At 51.4% G+C, this 14,043-nt stretch overlaps 2 protein-coding genes across 2 annotated transcripts; one reads left to right on the forward strand and one right to left on the reverse strand.

Annotated features, from left to right (window-relative positions):
* Window positions 1-324: 324 nt before the first annotated feature.
* Window positions 325-1,914, reverse strand: LOC114828235 (uncharacterized). The gene is made up of 2 exons (XM_029111510.1): window positions 1,610-1,914; window positions 325-1,520 (listed from the first exon to the last, which is right to left on the reverse strand). The coding sequence occupies exons 1-2, from the start codon at window positions 1,770-1,772 to the stop codon at window positions 325-327; spliced, it is 1,359 nt and encodes a 452-aa protein (XP_028967343.1). The 5' UTR covers window positions 1,773-1,914.
* A 3,997-nt stretch (window positions 1,915-5,911) lies between these two features.
* LOC100904513 (SCY1-like protein 2) lies at window positions 5,912-9,409 on the forward strand. The gene is made up of 4 exons (XM_003743450.2): window positions 5,912-6,168; window positions 6,453-6,682; window positions 6,791-7,589; window positions 7,823-9,409. The coding sequence occupies exons 2-4, from the start codon at window positions 6,468-6,470 to the stop codon at window positions 9,269-9,271; spliced, it is 2,463 nt and encodes an 820-aa protein (XP_003743498.1). The 5' UTR covers window positions 5,912-6,168; window positions 6,453-6,467; the 3' UTR covers window positions 9,272-9,409.
* The last annotated feature ends 4,634 nt before the right edge of the window (window positions 9,410-14,043 follow it).

Consider the following 14,043-nt stretch of genomic DNA (forward strand, 5'->3'; position numbering starts at 1 on the left):
AAACTCTTCTCTACGAGTTCGAGTCAGGATATGAGTTTTGAGTCTGTCTCTCTCATAGGAATCTTTTCAGGGTCAAGGAAACGGCGAGATTTCTCTCACCGTCTCGCCATTTCGATCACGGAATCGGGCTCGAGCTGGCGCTGATCTCTGCGTCCAGCTTTCGATTTCACTCCCGGTCAAGAACTTTCCTTCCCGACCGACCTCTTCTACCCCGTAGTTCACCCATAGCTCATCGAAACCGGAATCAGAGAGGAAGTGTCAAGAGAGACGAGAACAATGTCATTTTACCCCGAATGGGAAGATACGAACAAAATATCCATATATTTATTGGGCGCTAACGAATTCACTGAGAGAGCGGAGGGTTTCGAAAGTGGTGAGCTCGTGCACAACCTCATCCACGTTTCCGACAGGAATGAGAGGTGCCGCGTGAATTTTGGAACCGTCCACACCGAACTCCAAGCTAGATAGGTATTCTAGGGCAGAAGAATTCTCTTGAGAGTCGATAACAAGCTTCTCCATCCGAGGCTCAAGATCGAGGTCGAGTAGGGTGTCATCGAGGACCGTCGATGGATTCTTCAATATCGGGCAGACTACCGGAATGGGCTGCACCGTTGGATACAGGCTTCTCTGGATTGGCAACAAGCTACTGGTCGCTTGGAGCTCTCTCGAGTTGCAGATTTCCTCGAAAGACGCGCGTATGCTGTCTTCTATGACTTCGGTGCTGCTTATCTCGGCACTCAATCTCTGTATGCTCTCAACGAGATTTTCTTGGAGGGTTTCTGTGGTCAACATCTGGTCGGTGTCCACGGTCCCGCATATTCGAACTTCCCCTAATTTCGCCGTCTTACTGGTGATGATCCTCACACAATTTCTGGCGATATCCTCTCCGAGCTGCTCGGAAACGTTCTCGCGCTCGAGACAAATGCGCAGAACTTCCGAGCTGAGTTTCTTCAATCCACAAACATGAGCCAGAATATTCATGATGTTACTCCCGAGTTTCGTGTCCCGAGGCGTTGATCGCAATCTCTGAATGTCGTTGTTGAGCTCCGCGACCGCGTTCGAGAGTACGCTGATGGCTCGTTCACCGTCGCTGTAATCGACGACTCGTTTTTGGAGGAAACATAGCAAAGAATATTTGGCGACTTCATCGAAGCTCTGTGTGACTTCAATCATTTTGGTCAGGGATGGCAAGCTCCCTTCTGCTCTCGCGAGCTTGGGCACTTTGATTCGTTTCAACGACTGAAGATGTCCCGACAAGACGCTCGGAACCGTCAGTAGAGGCGCGGCCTTCTGTAGGAGCTGCCCGCCTCGATTCAACAAATCAGCTGATGACTGACATGCCACAGCCACGGATCTGTCGACTTCTTTTTGAGCTGTCAAACGCTTGTGCTTCCTGTGGAGAGTCTCGAGGACTTCGGAGACGGTTTCCTCAGGATCACCACGTCTGCTTTCTTTGCCCTGGTCTTCGGTGAGTTTTTGCTTGGCTTCATGGAGCCGGATCGCATCCCTGAAGTGTTCGCCTGGAAATGAGAGAAGGTGTCGGCTCACACGTCGAGATCCCTGCTACACGTCTGAGACCCGGCATTCAATTGATTTCGGATGAGCTTACCGATGATCGGCAGACACGCTCTTGCTAGACACTCGATCACTTGGAGAGCCTCCTTCGGTAGGTTTTGTTCAGATGAGTGTTCTATCCCGAACTTGCGAAAAGTTTCGACTCTGATATCCTCCGAGTTCAAAAGGACGGTGGGCACAGCTGGCGGGTTAGGCATACCCGAGCCGGGGGCGTCTTGACGTTCCCTCTTGGTCACCTCGATTGCAAACCTCAACGAACGAAAGTCAGAGTAGAGTGGATATTAAATCGCTCCGTCGCGGCGGTTGTTGTTTGAATTACGAGACATTCGAACATGGGGTGCTCTGAGAATTCGTCTGCTACGAGGGGAAGGCGAGCGCCCTCCTCTCTCCTCCTCAACTGTAGTTGTTCGACGCGAAAACTTTCCTTGGGAGAATATTCTTTCCCCAAAACAAGGAGAACGAATGAATCAATGACGAGGGCGAGAGCGTGAGCTCCTGCGGTACTCTGCGAAACCGTGCGCATGGACGCTCATGTTTTTCCGTTTTTGCCGCGATCAGACTGCGGTGAGCTTCCCCCTCAGAATTTCCTCGATCAAACTTTTCCGATTCCGCTCCGAGGAGTCAGGGTCGGAAGCAATTAGTCGGGCGAACTGTTTGGAAGACTGACGAACTTCCGAGAAAGACCCCAAGATACTCTGAATATCGTCCCGGGAAGGCATATGAAGATAAGCGATTCTCTCCGACGGCGAGGCCGAAGCCGTAGTTTCAGAACGAAAACTGCATTGACGGAAAATACGAATAACATCACCAAATACAGCCCGATATTAGGGAATATAGCGACGGGAAAACGGGTACGACTGGAGACCTACGATGAGGTGGATGGGGATGTGTACTCCGAAATCAGCTAAGAGAACAAGGCCCAGAAGATTTGGCGCGGCGAATACTGCTGCAGCCTACCGACTGGCGTAAATTTACTCTCAAAACCTCGAGCCGATGTTCCTTTAAGGGTCACGACCATGTCAATGAGGGAGCGGGATCGAATCGGGCCGGGAATCCGTACTCTAATATCTAGTAAGTACCGTGAATATTCCAGTATGTCAAGAATGTTCATAATTTAAACCTCGCACGCGTTCCGATCCCATGGATAGCAGACCAAATTTCTAAGAATGAAACAAGTTCGTCCAGCTCGGTCTCTCGTAGAGCACATGCCTCTTGATTTTACCAAAAAATCACCTGTTCCCTCGTTCGAAAACTCAGGCTTTAGAGTTCCACGACAGGCAATCCGTTCCGTCCGATCACAACAAATAAGTCCCAACACAGTAGAAGCCCATCTCCAATAGTAGCCCGTCTCCTACAGAAGTCCCTCGGCGGGATTCTCAAGTCGGAAAGAAGCCCGTCTCCAATAGTAGCCCGTCTCAGACAGGAGCCCCTTAGGGGGGATCGAATCGGTACACTCCCGATTCCCCGAATCGCATCCCCCAGAATCGCATCTCCCCGAATGAATCCTCCCCCAATTCGGGCGCGCTGCTGGCCTATTCAGGACTCAGCGAAGCTCCTACGATCGTCCAGAACGTCCGACATAGAGCAAGTTTTCAATTCTTCCGGCGGATTATCGAAGCCACAGCAAATCAAACCAGCAGCCAAGCCTGCTCACGGGTTTTTCCCAAACATGACGGGATAAGAACGTGAACTACCTTCTGTTTGCTGTTGATATCTCGGGATTCTCAGCGAGTTCCATCTACGAGATCATCATCGGTGCAAACGCTCTTCTCTAATCTGTGCGGATTCATGGATATCGATCCCGGAGGCTAAGAGCCGTACGAGAACTCACAGAATGGAACCGAAGGAACTTCCACTCTCGAATTGCTCGATGGAGTCGGAGTTCTCTAACTCACAGCATTTTGAATGAGGTAAACCGATGCGCTCCCGGTTTTCTCGTCTTATCCGCTTCAGAGCGCTCATAGCACTCGGATTGATATTAGTTTACGTTGAGTCTTCACCACAGTTTTCTTCTAGAATCATAGAAGCTCCGCTCAGCCTGAAATGCGCCAGCAGCGCGCCTGGATTGGGGGAGTATTCATTCGGGGAGATGCGATTCGGGGGAAGCGATTCGGGGGATGCGATTCGGGGGGATGCGATTCGGGGAGATGCGATTCGGGGAGTCGGATCATAACCGATCAAATCAGACTTCCGAAAAGCTCTGTTCCAGAACATACCTCGAGTTTCAGAAGTCACGATAAATCCAGCTTTCCGAAGTCTCTTCTCCCTAATCACCGTCATCGCAAGACTGCGCGTAGAATCATGAGGAGCTCCATTGTAATAGAATCCCCTCTCCAATTGAAGCCCATCTCCAGTGGAAGCCCCTCTGCGAAGGGTTTGAAATAAAAGAAGCCCGGGCGGAAACAAATGATGCCGATTTATTGATGTTATTCTCGGATACTACTGTCTCTCTGGATGAGCTGGCTTCTGGTGCTCTATGTATGACCAGGACGAGGTTGACTTCCCCATGTCCGATGATGACAGTATAGATGGGGAACGACATTTCCCCGAGGGATTCCCGATGGAATTCGATGCTCCAAAACCCCAGAGAAGAGCTTCCCTTCCGGATCGTGGTCGCGCTTGACGGGAAATTCGAACGGTCACGCGACGTGCCCTTTCGGGTCTTGATGGACGACTTGCGAATACTCGACTCGCTCATCCGGTGGCGATTCGTCGGGATAATATTTTCTAGTGATCACTCGAATGTTACATTCATACTATATCGAGTATTTCTCGGTATGTCACGGTTCTGAGAAGGTCGAACGAAGGGTATCGGAGAGATGTTCCGGAAGCATCTACGTATAACGATCCCACCTCTCTTATCCGACATCGATCCGTACAGCATTGAAAACCGAGGACATCGTCGCCTGGGCAGAGGTTGAAATCACAGCGGAGAGACTGCTCGTAAGTGAAGAAGATCTCAAGATCTTTCTCCGTCGGTTCAGGGAAGTCCGGAACCGCGTCGGTCGTCCCTGCTTCATCCCTAATCCTTCGACGCCTCGAGTCAGCGAGTTCGGGACGTCTCGCATTTCCAGCATGCGTTCAAGAACCTCGTTGGACATCGTTCGATCAGACGCTTCCCGGAAGTGTTGTTCAGTGAATACGCAATCTTCGTCAGGGCTCCGATCTTCGGGTGCAGGTCGTTGTCGATTCGATGATCCAGGATGCGCCATGCACTGCTTCGACGGCCTATCGGATTCTCGTCACGAATCGGGAGGCGTTTGCTTCATCTGCAGTTGTCTGCTCGCGATTCCCGTTGGAGGCTGGCATGCAGGCAAGGGAACCTTTTTGCTCAAGAAGATTCCGGACATCACGGTAACCCCGATTCAGGAAGCATACATCGCCGGCCCTCAGAAGTCCTCCAAGACCATATCGATCTTGAAGGGCGATTTCCATGATTTTCGCATCGTTGACAGCTGTCGGGAACGGTCCCAGAATGTCAACGACGCATCCCGTTGTGGTGCGGATTGTGAAAGCCTCGCGGAACGGCGCTGTTTCCTGGACCCAATGTGACTCCCTCTGGCAGCAATTACTCGCACTCTCCCCATGACGCAGATAGTCTCTGACGTTAGTCAGAGCTGGGCGAACTCTTTTTCCGAAGAGCTTTTCAACGAAGTCAGGTGTCTCGTACTGGATCAGGTCATCTCTTAGGACGAAGAGTCTCTTCTCAATCGAGGCCAGCACTCTGACTTGATGGGGGACCCTTGTGCGGCCTTCCGGAGTACCGCAGATGGAGCAATAACTCTCGGTGGCAACAACTCTCTGGAAACGCGTTTCGATCAGCTGGAGAGCATTTTGGGAGCTCGTCGCGACACATGAAAGAATTGACGATGGAATAAGCTGAAAGGAACAACGCGGTCGAACGAATGCTCCGATGATTCGGCTCAAGCCTCAGCTGCGTGAGGGACACGTTCGGTACAGATTTGAGTTTGTGTTTTTCCCGAGGAAAATTCAAGGAACCCTCACTCGACTGGAATATTTTGAATCGGTAGACGCAGGATTGTAGCCCCCGAAACCCGCAGCTTTTCTTCGTATTTTCATCGGAAACCATCAAGGCGTTCGAGGCTCGGAAGAAGTCTCTCCGCAGGAGAGAGCCCGTCCCCCCCACAGGAGCCTGGCGGCATCGATCGCGGTGGATTTCGGGTCTTGTGGAGGATTATTTCGACTCCTTCGTCGTCAGCATGTGGGCTCTCCTCTGGCTTCGATCGCCTCTAGACCTCACCAACGTTCGGCAGAGATCATGAACATCAGCGTTTTCTATTCCTCTGTCTGGGTGGTGATTACTGCCACTTTCATCTATTTTCGTTGCCATTCTCTCGGGACTCGAGACGGTGTGCTCAGATATTTTTTTCTCGTGATTCCTTAGCCATCGGACATCATCCGCTCAACTGATCCTTCGTCTCCCTCACGGACACGGTTGCCCGTTCACAGACATGCGAGTCTATCGCCAACCTCCCATATGATAGCTGTCTGTCTTATACTGTGACATTAAGATTCGATACGTCTCATCTAGTCAGATATCGGAGGAGCCGTATTCCGTGGATTCGATAAGATGTGAGTACTCTCACGGACGATTTCCACTTTAAGAATCAGATCCCACTTCCAGCTGGCTCGAAACTCGAGCAGATGTCTCTCTTGAGTGAACTCTGAACTCCTCCTCGAGACTGTGCCAACCGAAATCCGGCGTGGTGACAGTCATCTTCTGGGAATCCAACAGATCTCTGTAGTTCTGGAATTGAACTATCGATCCGAGATTTGTTCGTCGAAGGATTCGGTGTAGTATCCGCTCATGCTCCTCAAAGCTAGAGATGTTTGTGAAAGCCCTCGAAACATTCCAGTTATCCATCGGAGCCATGGATTACCTCAGTCGCATCAAATCCACTGTCGTCGATACAGTGTCCAACTTGTCATCGGTTCTGACCGGGAACCCACTCAGTGGACAATATGAGATCGGGAGCTACCTCGGCTCCTACGGTCCCGGGTTGCATTGGAAGATGTTCGATGCGATCAAAAGATCCACTCGAGAAGAGGCTTGCGTGTTCCTCCTCGAGAAGAAGTCGCTGGACAGGTGCGTTGGTCGAATTCGTTTTTTGCTAATTCTGCTGAGCGTATTCGTCCCGTTCGCGGTGAACTCGTTCTGACAGCTGTGAAATGGAAGTGAAATATTTCTCGACAGGTACTCGAAGTCGGAGCGGGATTACGTTCTGAATTTTCTGAAGCAAGGAGTGGCTCAATTGACCCGTCTGCGTCATCCGGCGGTGCTAACAGTGTCTCATCCCCTGGAAGAATCTCGAGAGGCCTTCGCCTTTGCGACAGAAGCGTGTTTCTGTTCGTTGGCTAATGTCGTGAAATGTGATCGACCGGGATCGCCGTCTGTGGATCTGCCGGAGGCCGTGAAAGAGTATAAGCTACACGAAGTGGAAATCAAATACGGTCTCGCTCAGGTCGCCGAGGCTCTTGCATTCCTGCACCAAGCGAAACGAGTACACGGGAACATTTGTCCGGAGATGATCGTAATAAACAAGAAGGGAGCTTGGAAGCTCGCCGGCTTCGATTTGTGCGTCACGTTGACCGGAGACAACGCTCGGTACGACTTCGACACGACGTCCCCGCAAGCTTGCCAGCCCAACTATGATTTTATTGCTCCAGAATGCGCGAACGATCACTCGTGTACACCGAGCAGCGATATGTATTCCCTCGGTGTGCTTGTGTTCAGCGTTCACTCGAATGGAAGTACGCCGTATTCGACGAGAAACAACTTCCAGACGCTCAAAGCTTGTCTGGATCAGATGAAAACTTTCCCGAAGAGCAAACTTCAAGGCCTACCGAAAGGCGCCCAGGACCACGTGAGGCTGCTGCTGAGTTACAACTCGAAACTCCGTCCCGATGCCCACGAATTCCTCAAACTACCGTATCTCGAGGACATTGGAGTGAAGACTCTGAGAGATCTGGATAATCTCTATCAGCTAGACAAGGTGGGTTCAATATTATACTTTCATCCTTCCGCTCACGCTCATTCGATACTCTAATTCCGAATCCTCGATCGAAATTCCGTGACGTCCTCGATTTTCTGGAGAATTACGAAATCTCTTCCTGATCTATACGGTCGACCGATGTTTTTCGAGCCGATGAGGACACTCCCCATTGATGAATTCCGTCTCGAGGGAGTTACATAAACCAATTTCCATTCTCTGTCTGGTGATTTCAGGTAGCGAAATCATACATATTCAAAGGATTACCACCCGTCATCGAGAAGCTACCGAAGCGAATGAGCTTGTACCGGGTTTTGCCCTGTCTGGCTGCCGAGTACGTCAATCCCGAAATGGTTCCCTTCATCCTACCCAGCGTGCTTCTAATTATCGAAATGACCACCAAAGAGGAATTCGTTGCTTCGATTCTCCCTGATATGCAGCGAGTTTTCACCTACACCCAACCGGTACACATAATGTACTTGCTCCTTCAAAAAATGGACCTCCTAATCTCGAAATGTCCGCCCGAAGCGGTTCGGGATCACTTGTTACCAATGGTCTACCGTTCCCTGGAATGCAACTCTCAACAAATTCAGGAGCTCTGCCTGGGCACGCTGCCTGACTTTTGCCACTTGGTGGAGTACGGCTCGATGAAGAATAGTTTGTTGCCGAAAGTGAAGAAGCTCTGCGTTGTGACGAGTTTGACTTCGACGAGAGTGAAATGTCTCGTGTGTTTGGGCAAGATCTTGGAGCATCTCGATAAGTGGGTGGCGCTCGACGACGTCATCGCGTGGCTGCCCGAAATCAAATCGAGAGATTCGGCGGTGTTGATGGCCATCATCGGCATTTATAAGGTTGCGCTCCACCACTCCAAGTTAGGCATCACTAAGGAAATTCTGGCATGTAAAGTTATCCCGTTCCTCGTTCCGCTCGTCATAGAGGGCTCGTTGAATTTGAGTCAATTCAACCAAGTGGTCTCACTCATCAAAGAAATGCTCGCTCAAGTCGAGAATGAACATAGAACCAAACTCGAGCAAACGGATACCTCGAGAGAAGACCAAGCGAACAGCTCAGCCACTTCGCCTATCAATTCCCCGAACGCCGATGAGTTGTTTGCGGAACTCTCGTCCGATACTAATCCGACAAGCCGGTCGAAAGTAGTGAGCAACAAAACTCTTTCCCTCGAAGACAAACAACGAATGGTGCAACAAGAGGACGCCATGAGCATGCTAGTGAATCAAGCGCCTCTGACGCCCGACTTGGGGCTTCAGGCGAAACCTCAATCGGAGTCCAGATTCGCCGCTCAAAACAGCAAGACCGCTGCGAAGGATCTGACGTCTTCCCTCATCAATTCGAACATGATTAGTCTCCAGAATAAAACAAATAATCTCCGGCCCCGACAACAGACGCAGCAAAGGCAACAACAACAGTCCTTCCAACCGAATTACAACATCGACACTCAGACGCTCATGAGTCCGACGAGTCCGACGAACAGCTGGTCGAAGACCGAGAGTTGGTCCGTCAGTGGCAACAACTCGACTTCAAAGCAGAGCTCTACGAATTGGGACGATAACTGGGGCGACTGGTCGTCTCCTGCGGGGAATAAGTCGACGCTGGATTTATCGGAATTCGATACACTGACTCTCGAAAGCAAAAAGAACGATATACTTCGAAGGAACAAAAGTTGAGCATGGAAGGACGACGGGAGACGAATTGGAACGATTCCTCTAGTCACGAAGATTCAGTGGAGTTGAATGGATCCTCGATGCTTTGTGTCATTCCGTGAGATACCTTCAGCGGCGTGTACATTTCCCTCCTCCGCATCATCCGGAGTCATCAGAGTCGGATAGTCCTCGGGAAAGCCTGTCTCGACTTCCGACTTCCGACTCGCGGATGCTGAATAATTCTGAATCGCACTGTTCATCTGATTGTTGTGCTGAGAATAAACATGCATTCCGTGGCTAGGGTACAACGCGCCTAAGTTCTACGGCTTTCTACTGAAGAGTTTCTCCTTCGAACTCCGGCGAATTCCCGTGTCTCTCAGGATGAGTCTCGAGATTCTTGACTTACCATTCCCAAGAATCCTCGCGTCTGAGCTGAACGTGGAGAGCACACGGGTACAATATGCATACCAAATTGTGGGTCGATTCTCTCGAGGACCGAGCAGTGCCAGAGTGAGAGTGATCATCAATGAGTATCCTTTTCGAGGATGACATGAACCCGAAGAAGCCCTGCACGGAGAGCGATGTTTATTGTGAAGCCGAAATTCGAGCCGGATCCGATGCTGTCGATATCGGGGATATATTTCAAAAACTCAAGTTCCTTTGTTTGTTCGAGAATTGAAATCTAGATGATGACCCGTGTATCAAGGAAGGTCCCTTCCTCCTGAGCGTTTCGAGAGCTCTCACTCCATGCTCCGCTACAGCGGTGCTCGATTTGGATAATCACGAATCATTCGGAAGGGTCTACCGAACCGAAATCGAGAAGGGGACTGATGAGTCCCGCTCCCGAAAAAGCGGAATCTCTAATTTCGATCAATCGCGAAGACTGCTCTCCGCATGGGCGCCGAAACGACGGTACGTACGAGTCGGAAGTCCGCCTCGCCCGAGAGCGATATTGAGCCGCATATTGAAGAAACTAGAAGCGAACGGAGTCCCTGGAGTTTCCGCCAAAGATCATCGTCACCATTCTAAATTCCTCTCTGTTTACTCTCCCCGTCGTCTGCTACAAATCCTTCTCGATATGGTCCCCGCTCGAATCCCGTGCGGGCGATCCCGTGAACTCGGAAGATTTAGGAGCGAACGCGATCCCGAGCATATTGTAGCATGGACTCATGGGGGAACACGATTTGGTGTCGCGCAAAATCGCTCATACTGATTGACTCGTTCGATTGCAGAGACCCCCTCTTGGCCTGTGTGTGTGATGATGTGAGGTGCGTGAGCAGAAGACACCGAGACACCGCACACACGGGTCTGCTCTCTCGACGAGGAGGCACACTTTAGTTGTTGCTCTCTGGTCGAGCGGATCAGCGCTCTCGCTGCCGTGTGTTCAAAAGTGGAAAGAAAAACCGTTGATACAGTGCGTATCAGGGTGTGAATAGTCAGAAACACGTTGTTGATGCTAGTTTGATCTCGCTGTACATTCTTGAGTGGCCGTCCTGCACACGACATCTACGTGGCTCATCGGGAGGAGCGAATCCCCCCTGATTGCTCTCCGGATATTCGGAGAATACGCAATCGAGTTCGATTGATCGTCACTTGTCACGATGGAGAGCGAGGGCCTGAAGGGACTGAGTCTCTGTGACGGTTGTTATCAGGCGGCCGATCAGGAGCAAGCCGCTTCGAGCGATGCCTGCGATGTTTGCATGTACCGTTCGAAGTTGGCTGAGTTCCGGAATTTGCTATCCGTCAAAGACGGCCGAATCGAGGATCTCGAAGCTCAGGTAGAGAAGCTCAAGCTGCGACTGAAGGACAGTGAAAGCCAATTGCTCAACGGGATCGGCATCGTCGACAAAGCTCGATCAGATATCGAAGGCGTCGCCGGCGAAACCGACAACCACAATCACCGAAGCGACGGCGGCGACGGCGGTGCTGCCGGCAACGATCGCCCTCCGAAGAGTGCCGGCAAAGCCGAAGAGACAAGCCCGCCGGACGCCCGTCCCCACGTTATGCTGGTGGGAGACTATCTGTTTGGGAAGCTACGCAAAGCGCCCCATTTTATCTATGAGCAACTGGGCCGCATCCCGCGGTTTTTCAGTCGCACGAAGCCCGATGTCGGCGTACTCGAGATGACTCGCAACGCGGTCGACAGTCTGTCGAACGACAAGGTTCCGGGGCGGAACTTCCACATCCTCTGGTTCGGTGGCCTGCGCGACACCACGCTAGAGGATTACGATAGGAAGACCTACCTGGAGAAACTCGTGGCATCGTTGAACGAGCTCCAGAAGCACGAGCGAGCGCTCTCGGTCAATTGGTGCACTCTGCCCGAGTCCGCTCACAATGCCGAGGCTCGTGAAATCAATGAATACGTCACTAAGTGGATCAGCGAAATCGACGAGAAGACCAACGAGAAATGTCCGATACGTCTCGTCGATTTGCGCTACATCTCTCGCAGAGATGGCACCATGGAGCTCAACGAAGCCATGTGGACCCCGAAAGGGAGCAAACTCGTCAGCGAGTCTCTCAGAAAAATTCTGAACGACAGGCTCCAGTTCACCCAGAAAGAGCTCGAAGGTATCGAGGCTTCGTCCAAGGCGATGCTCGAAACTCGGGAGAAGAAGGAGAAAAACAGAATCGCTCGGAAATCCAAGCACGAAGCCAATCTCCAAGAGCAGCAATTGAGGAAACAGCAAAAAATCGCTAGGCAGGTCCTCCTCAAAGCTGGCCATTCGATCCCTGGTGGCGGAGCCGGCGCTCCATCCGCTCCGCTGAAAAACGGCGGGGCTAGCAATGGCAAAGCGAAAGCAAGAAATCTGAATAAGCCGAAACATCCTAGAAAATCCCGAGGTGGGGCAGCGGGAGTTGGGGGAGTACCTCCACCGGTGGGAGCCGGGGCGGGAGGAGTAGCGAAGTCTCCTGTGAAACGGAAGGCCGTTTTCCCCGAGACGTTCCAGGCGCCCGAGAGATCCTACCAGAGCGGGTATCCGACAAACTCTGAGACGTTCCCTGCACGTGAAAATCGTTCCGATCTCTATTTCCAAGGTTGGCACACCAAGCGATCCAGAGCTTCGAACGACGATCCCTCGTATTCGACAGGCTCCACCTCGGATGGATTCTACAGACGGGACGATTACTTCCGAAGGTCCCCCCCACCCCCCTCGAACGCAACTCAGTACGAGACCAGCCGATATCTCGCTTCCAACGAGAGATTCGCGCTGGACGATCAAGTCCGACGGGCTCCATGGGATGCGTACGATCGTTTGCGTCCGTGAGACCTGGAAAGGCCTACTTAATTTAGATGCCGGAGCGAGAATGACAACAACGAGAATATTTTGTAAAAATCACGACGAGTATGTCGTTTGTAGCAAGCGCAGACCTTATAATGTTGAGCCAGCATGAGGATTAGCGAAGTTTCTGTGCACGAACGCTTTCCTCTTGGAATATGTCTTTTACAGCAAGCACGCCGTTCATCTCCCATGGATAATCTAGGTACACATTTAGATGCTGAGGTATTTCGGTTCGATTATGTTCACTAAAGAGAGCAGTCACCTTTCTGCAATCTCTAACATAAATAAAACTCATGTCCATTGTGATTCCGTTCCTTTCCTCTGCTGAGTATCTTCCACTCTCCTTCCGTCGAGCACCGCACCTGTCTAGTGCGTCGATAATCCCCATGCTCCGAGACAGTACTCCAATGAATTCGGAGGAGAATTCCCGATGGCCGAACACAGACCTCGTTTGCCGGAGGGAATTCCACCGACGTCTCGCGAGGAGCGTTTCGATCCAGTCTACTCGACGGCGCGATCGAGTCTTTGATCCGGGAACTCGGGTGTTTCCCACGGTTTCACGTTTCCCCAGTTCCGATTCCGACATCCAGTTTCAAGTTGGCCTCTGGCGCGCCGTGGATCTCATATCGATTTTCATTGTCAACCAATACCCGCCGTGCTTTAAGCATTCTGTCTGGCGAAGGGCTCGCTTCGCAGAACTCGAGAAGCCCCCGAGAAGAGGAGCCCTCTGATGGCGGCGCACTGAAACTCAGAGAAAAAGCTCCGGAACTAGCTGCGACGCTTTGATCGGATCGTTGAGTCTCATCAATGAATGACTACCCCACTGGTCTAACATCGGCTCCGCGGCAGCGTATATGATGAAACTTTTCGTTCGGGAGACATTCGGTCTGATAAACCGGTCCGAGTCACGCCGCCAGATCTATCAGAAATGATCCCTCGTGGAGAGAGGCATGGGATTGAATGTATTGAGAAGCTTCTCACAATCAGACCCCGATGAATAAATAATAATCGATGAAGCAGGGCATTCCGGGGGGCCGAGATTCTTCATCTCGGAACTCACACCGGAGCTGTAACCCAAGGGGGCTCGATCACGTGGATGGTGGAGATCTTCCCCGACCACGGTGGTGTCCGCAGGGGAATCATCGATCCGAAGCACGGACACTCGAAGCATTGCTGCCGGCAGGAATGACCAAGCGGGCTCACTCTGGAATCCAACAGTGCTGATGCTGATGAAGCTCACCTAAGGTTTCTCTATTCGAGATGTCAAATACGTAGATGATTCCGGAGTGCGCAGCGACTACGATCCACGTTAAATGGTAGTTGTTCGTCGATCGCCTCTGTAGAAAAATCCGGCTCGGGTATCGAGCCGGGTTCTCAAATATCTGTCAGTCATATCGGTCGAATATCTGACCCCCTTCCCCCGATAGCCTATGCTGAGTGAGTAAGAGGCGAAACTCCAAGGGTCTGGAGAAGTTGCGCATTTATTATTGGAAATAAATATCCAGGAATAGGCCT

This window comes from Galendromus occidentalis, unplaced genomic scaffold (genome assembly GCF_000255335.2).
Source record: "Galendromus occidentalis unplaced genomic scaffold, Mocc_1.1 scf7180000077446, whole genome shotgun sequence".
NCBI classification, from domain to species: Eukaryota; Metazoa; Arthropoda; class Arachnida; order Mesostigmata; family Phytoseiidae; genus Galendromus; species Galendromus occidentalis.

What these genes read in the sequence shown, in the direction of transcription:
- LOC100904513 (XM_003743450.2), top strand. Translation starts at nt 6,468, where the DNA reads ATGGATTACCTCAGTCGCATCAAATCCACTGTCGTCGATACAGTGTCC. An exon ending in GAGAAGAAGTCGCTGGACAG is followed by an intron (nt 6,683 to 6,790) that starts GTGCGTTGGTCG and finishes ATTTCTCGACAG; the next exon opens with GTACTCGAAGTCGGAGCGGG. An exon ending in ATCTCTATCAGCTAGACAAG is followed by an intron (nt 7,590 to 7,822) that starts GTGGGTTCAATA and finishes TGGTGATTTCAG; the next exon opens with GTAGCGAAATCATACATATT.
- LOC114828235 (XM_029111510.1), bottom strand. Translation starts at nt 1,772, where the DNA reads ATGCCTAACCCGCCAGCTGTGCCCACCGTCCTTTTGAACTCGGAGGAT. An exon ending in AGCGTGTCTGCCGATCATCG is followed by an intron (nt 1,521 to 1,609) that starts GTAAGCTCATCC and finishes TCTCATTTCCAG; the next exon opens with GCGAACACTTCAGGGATGCG.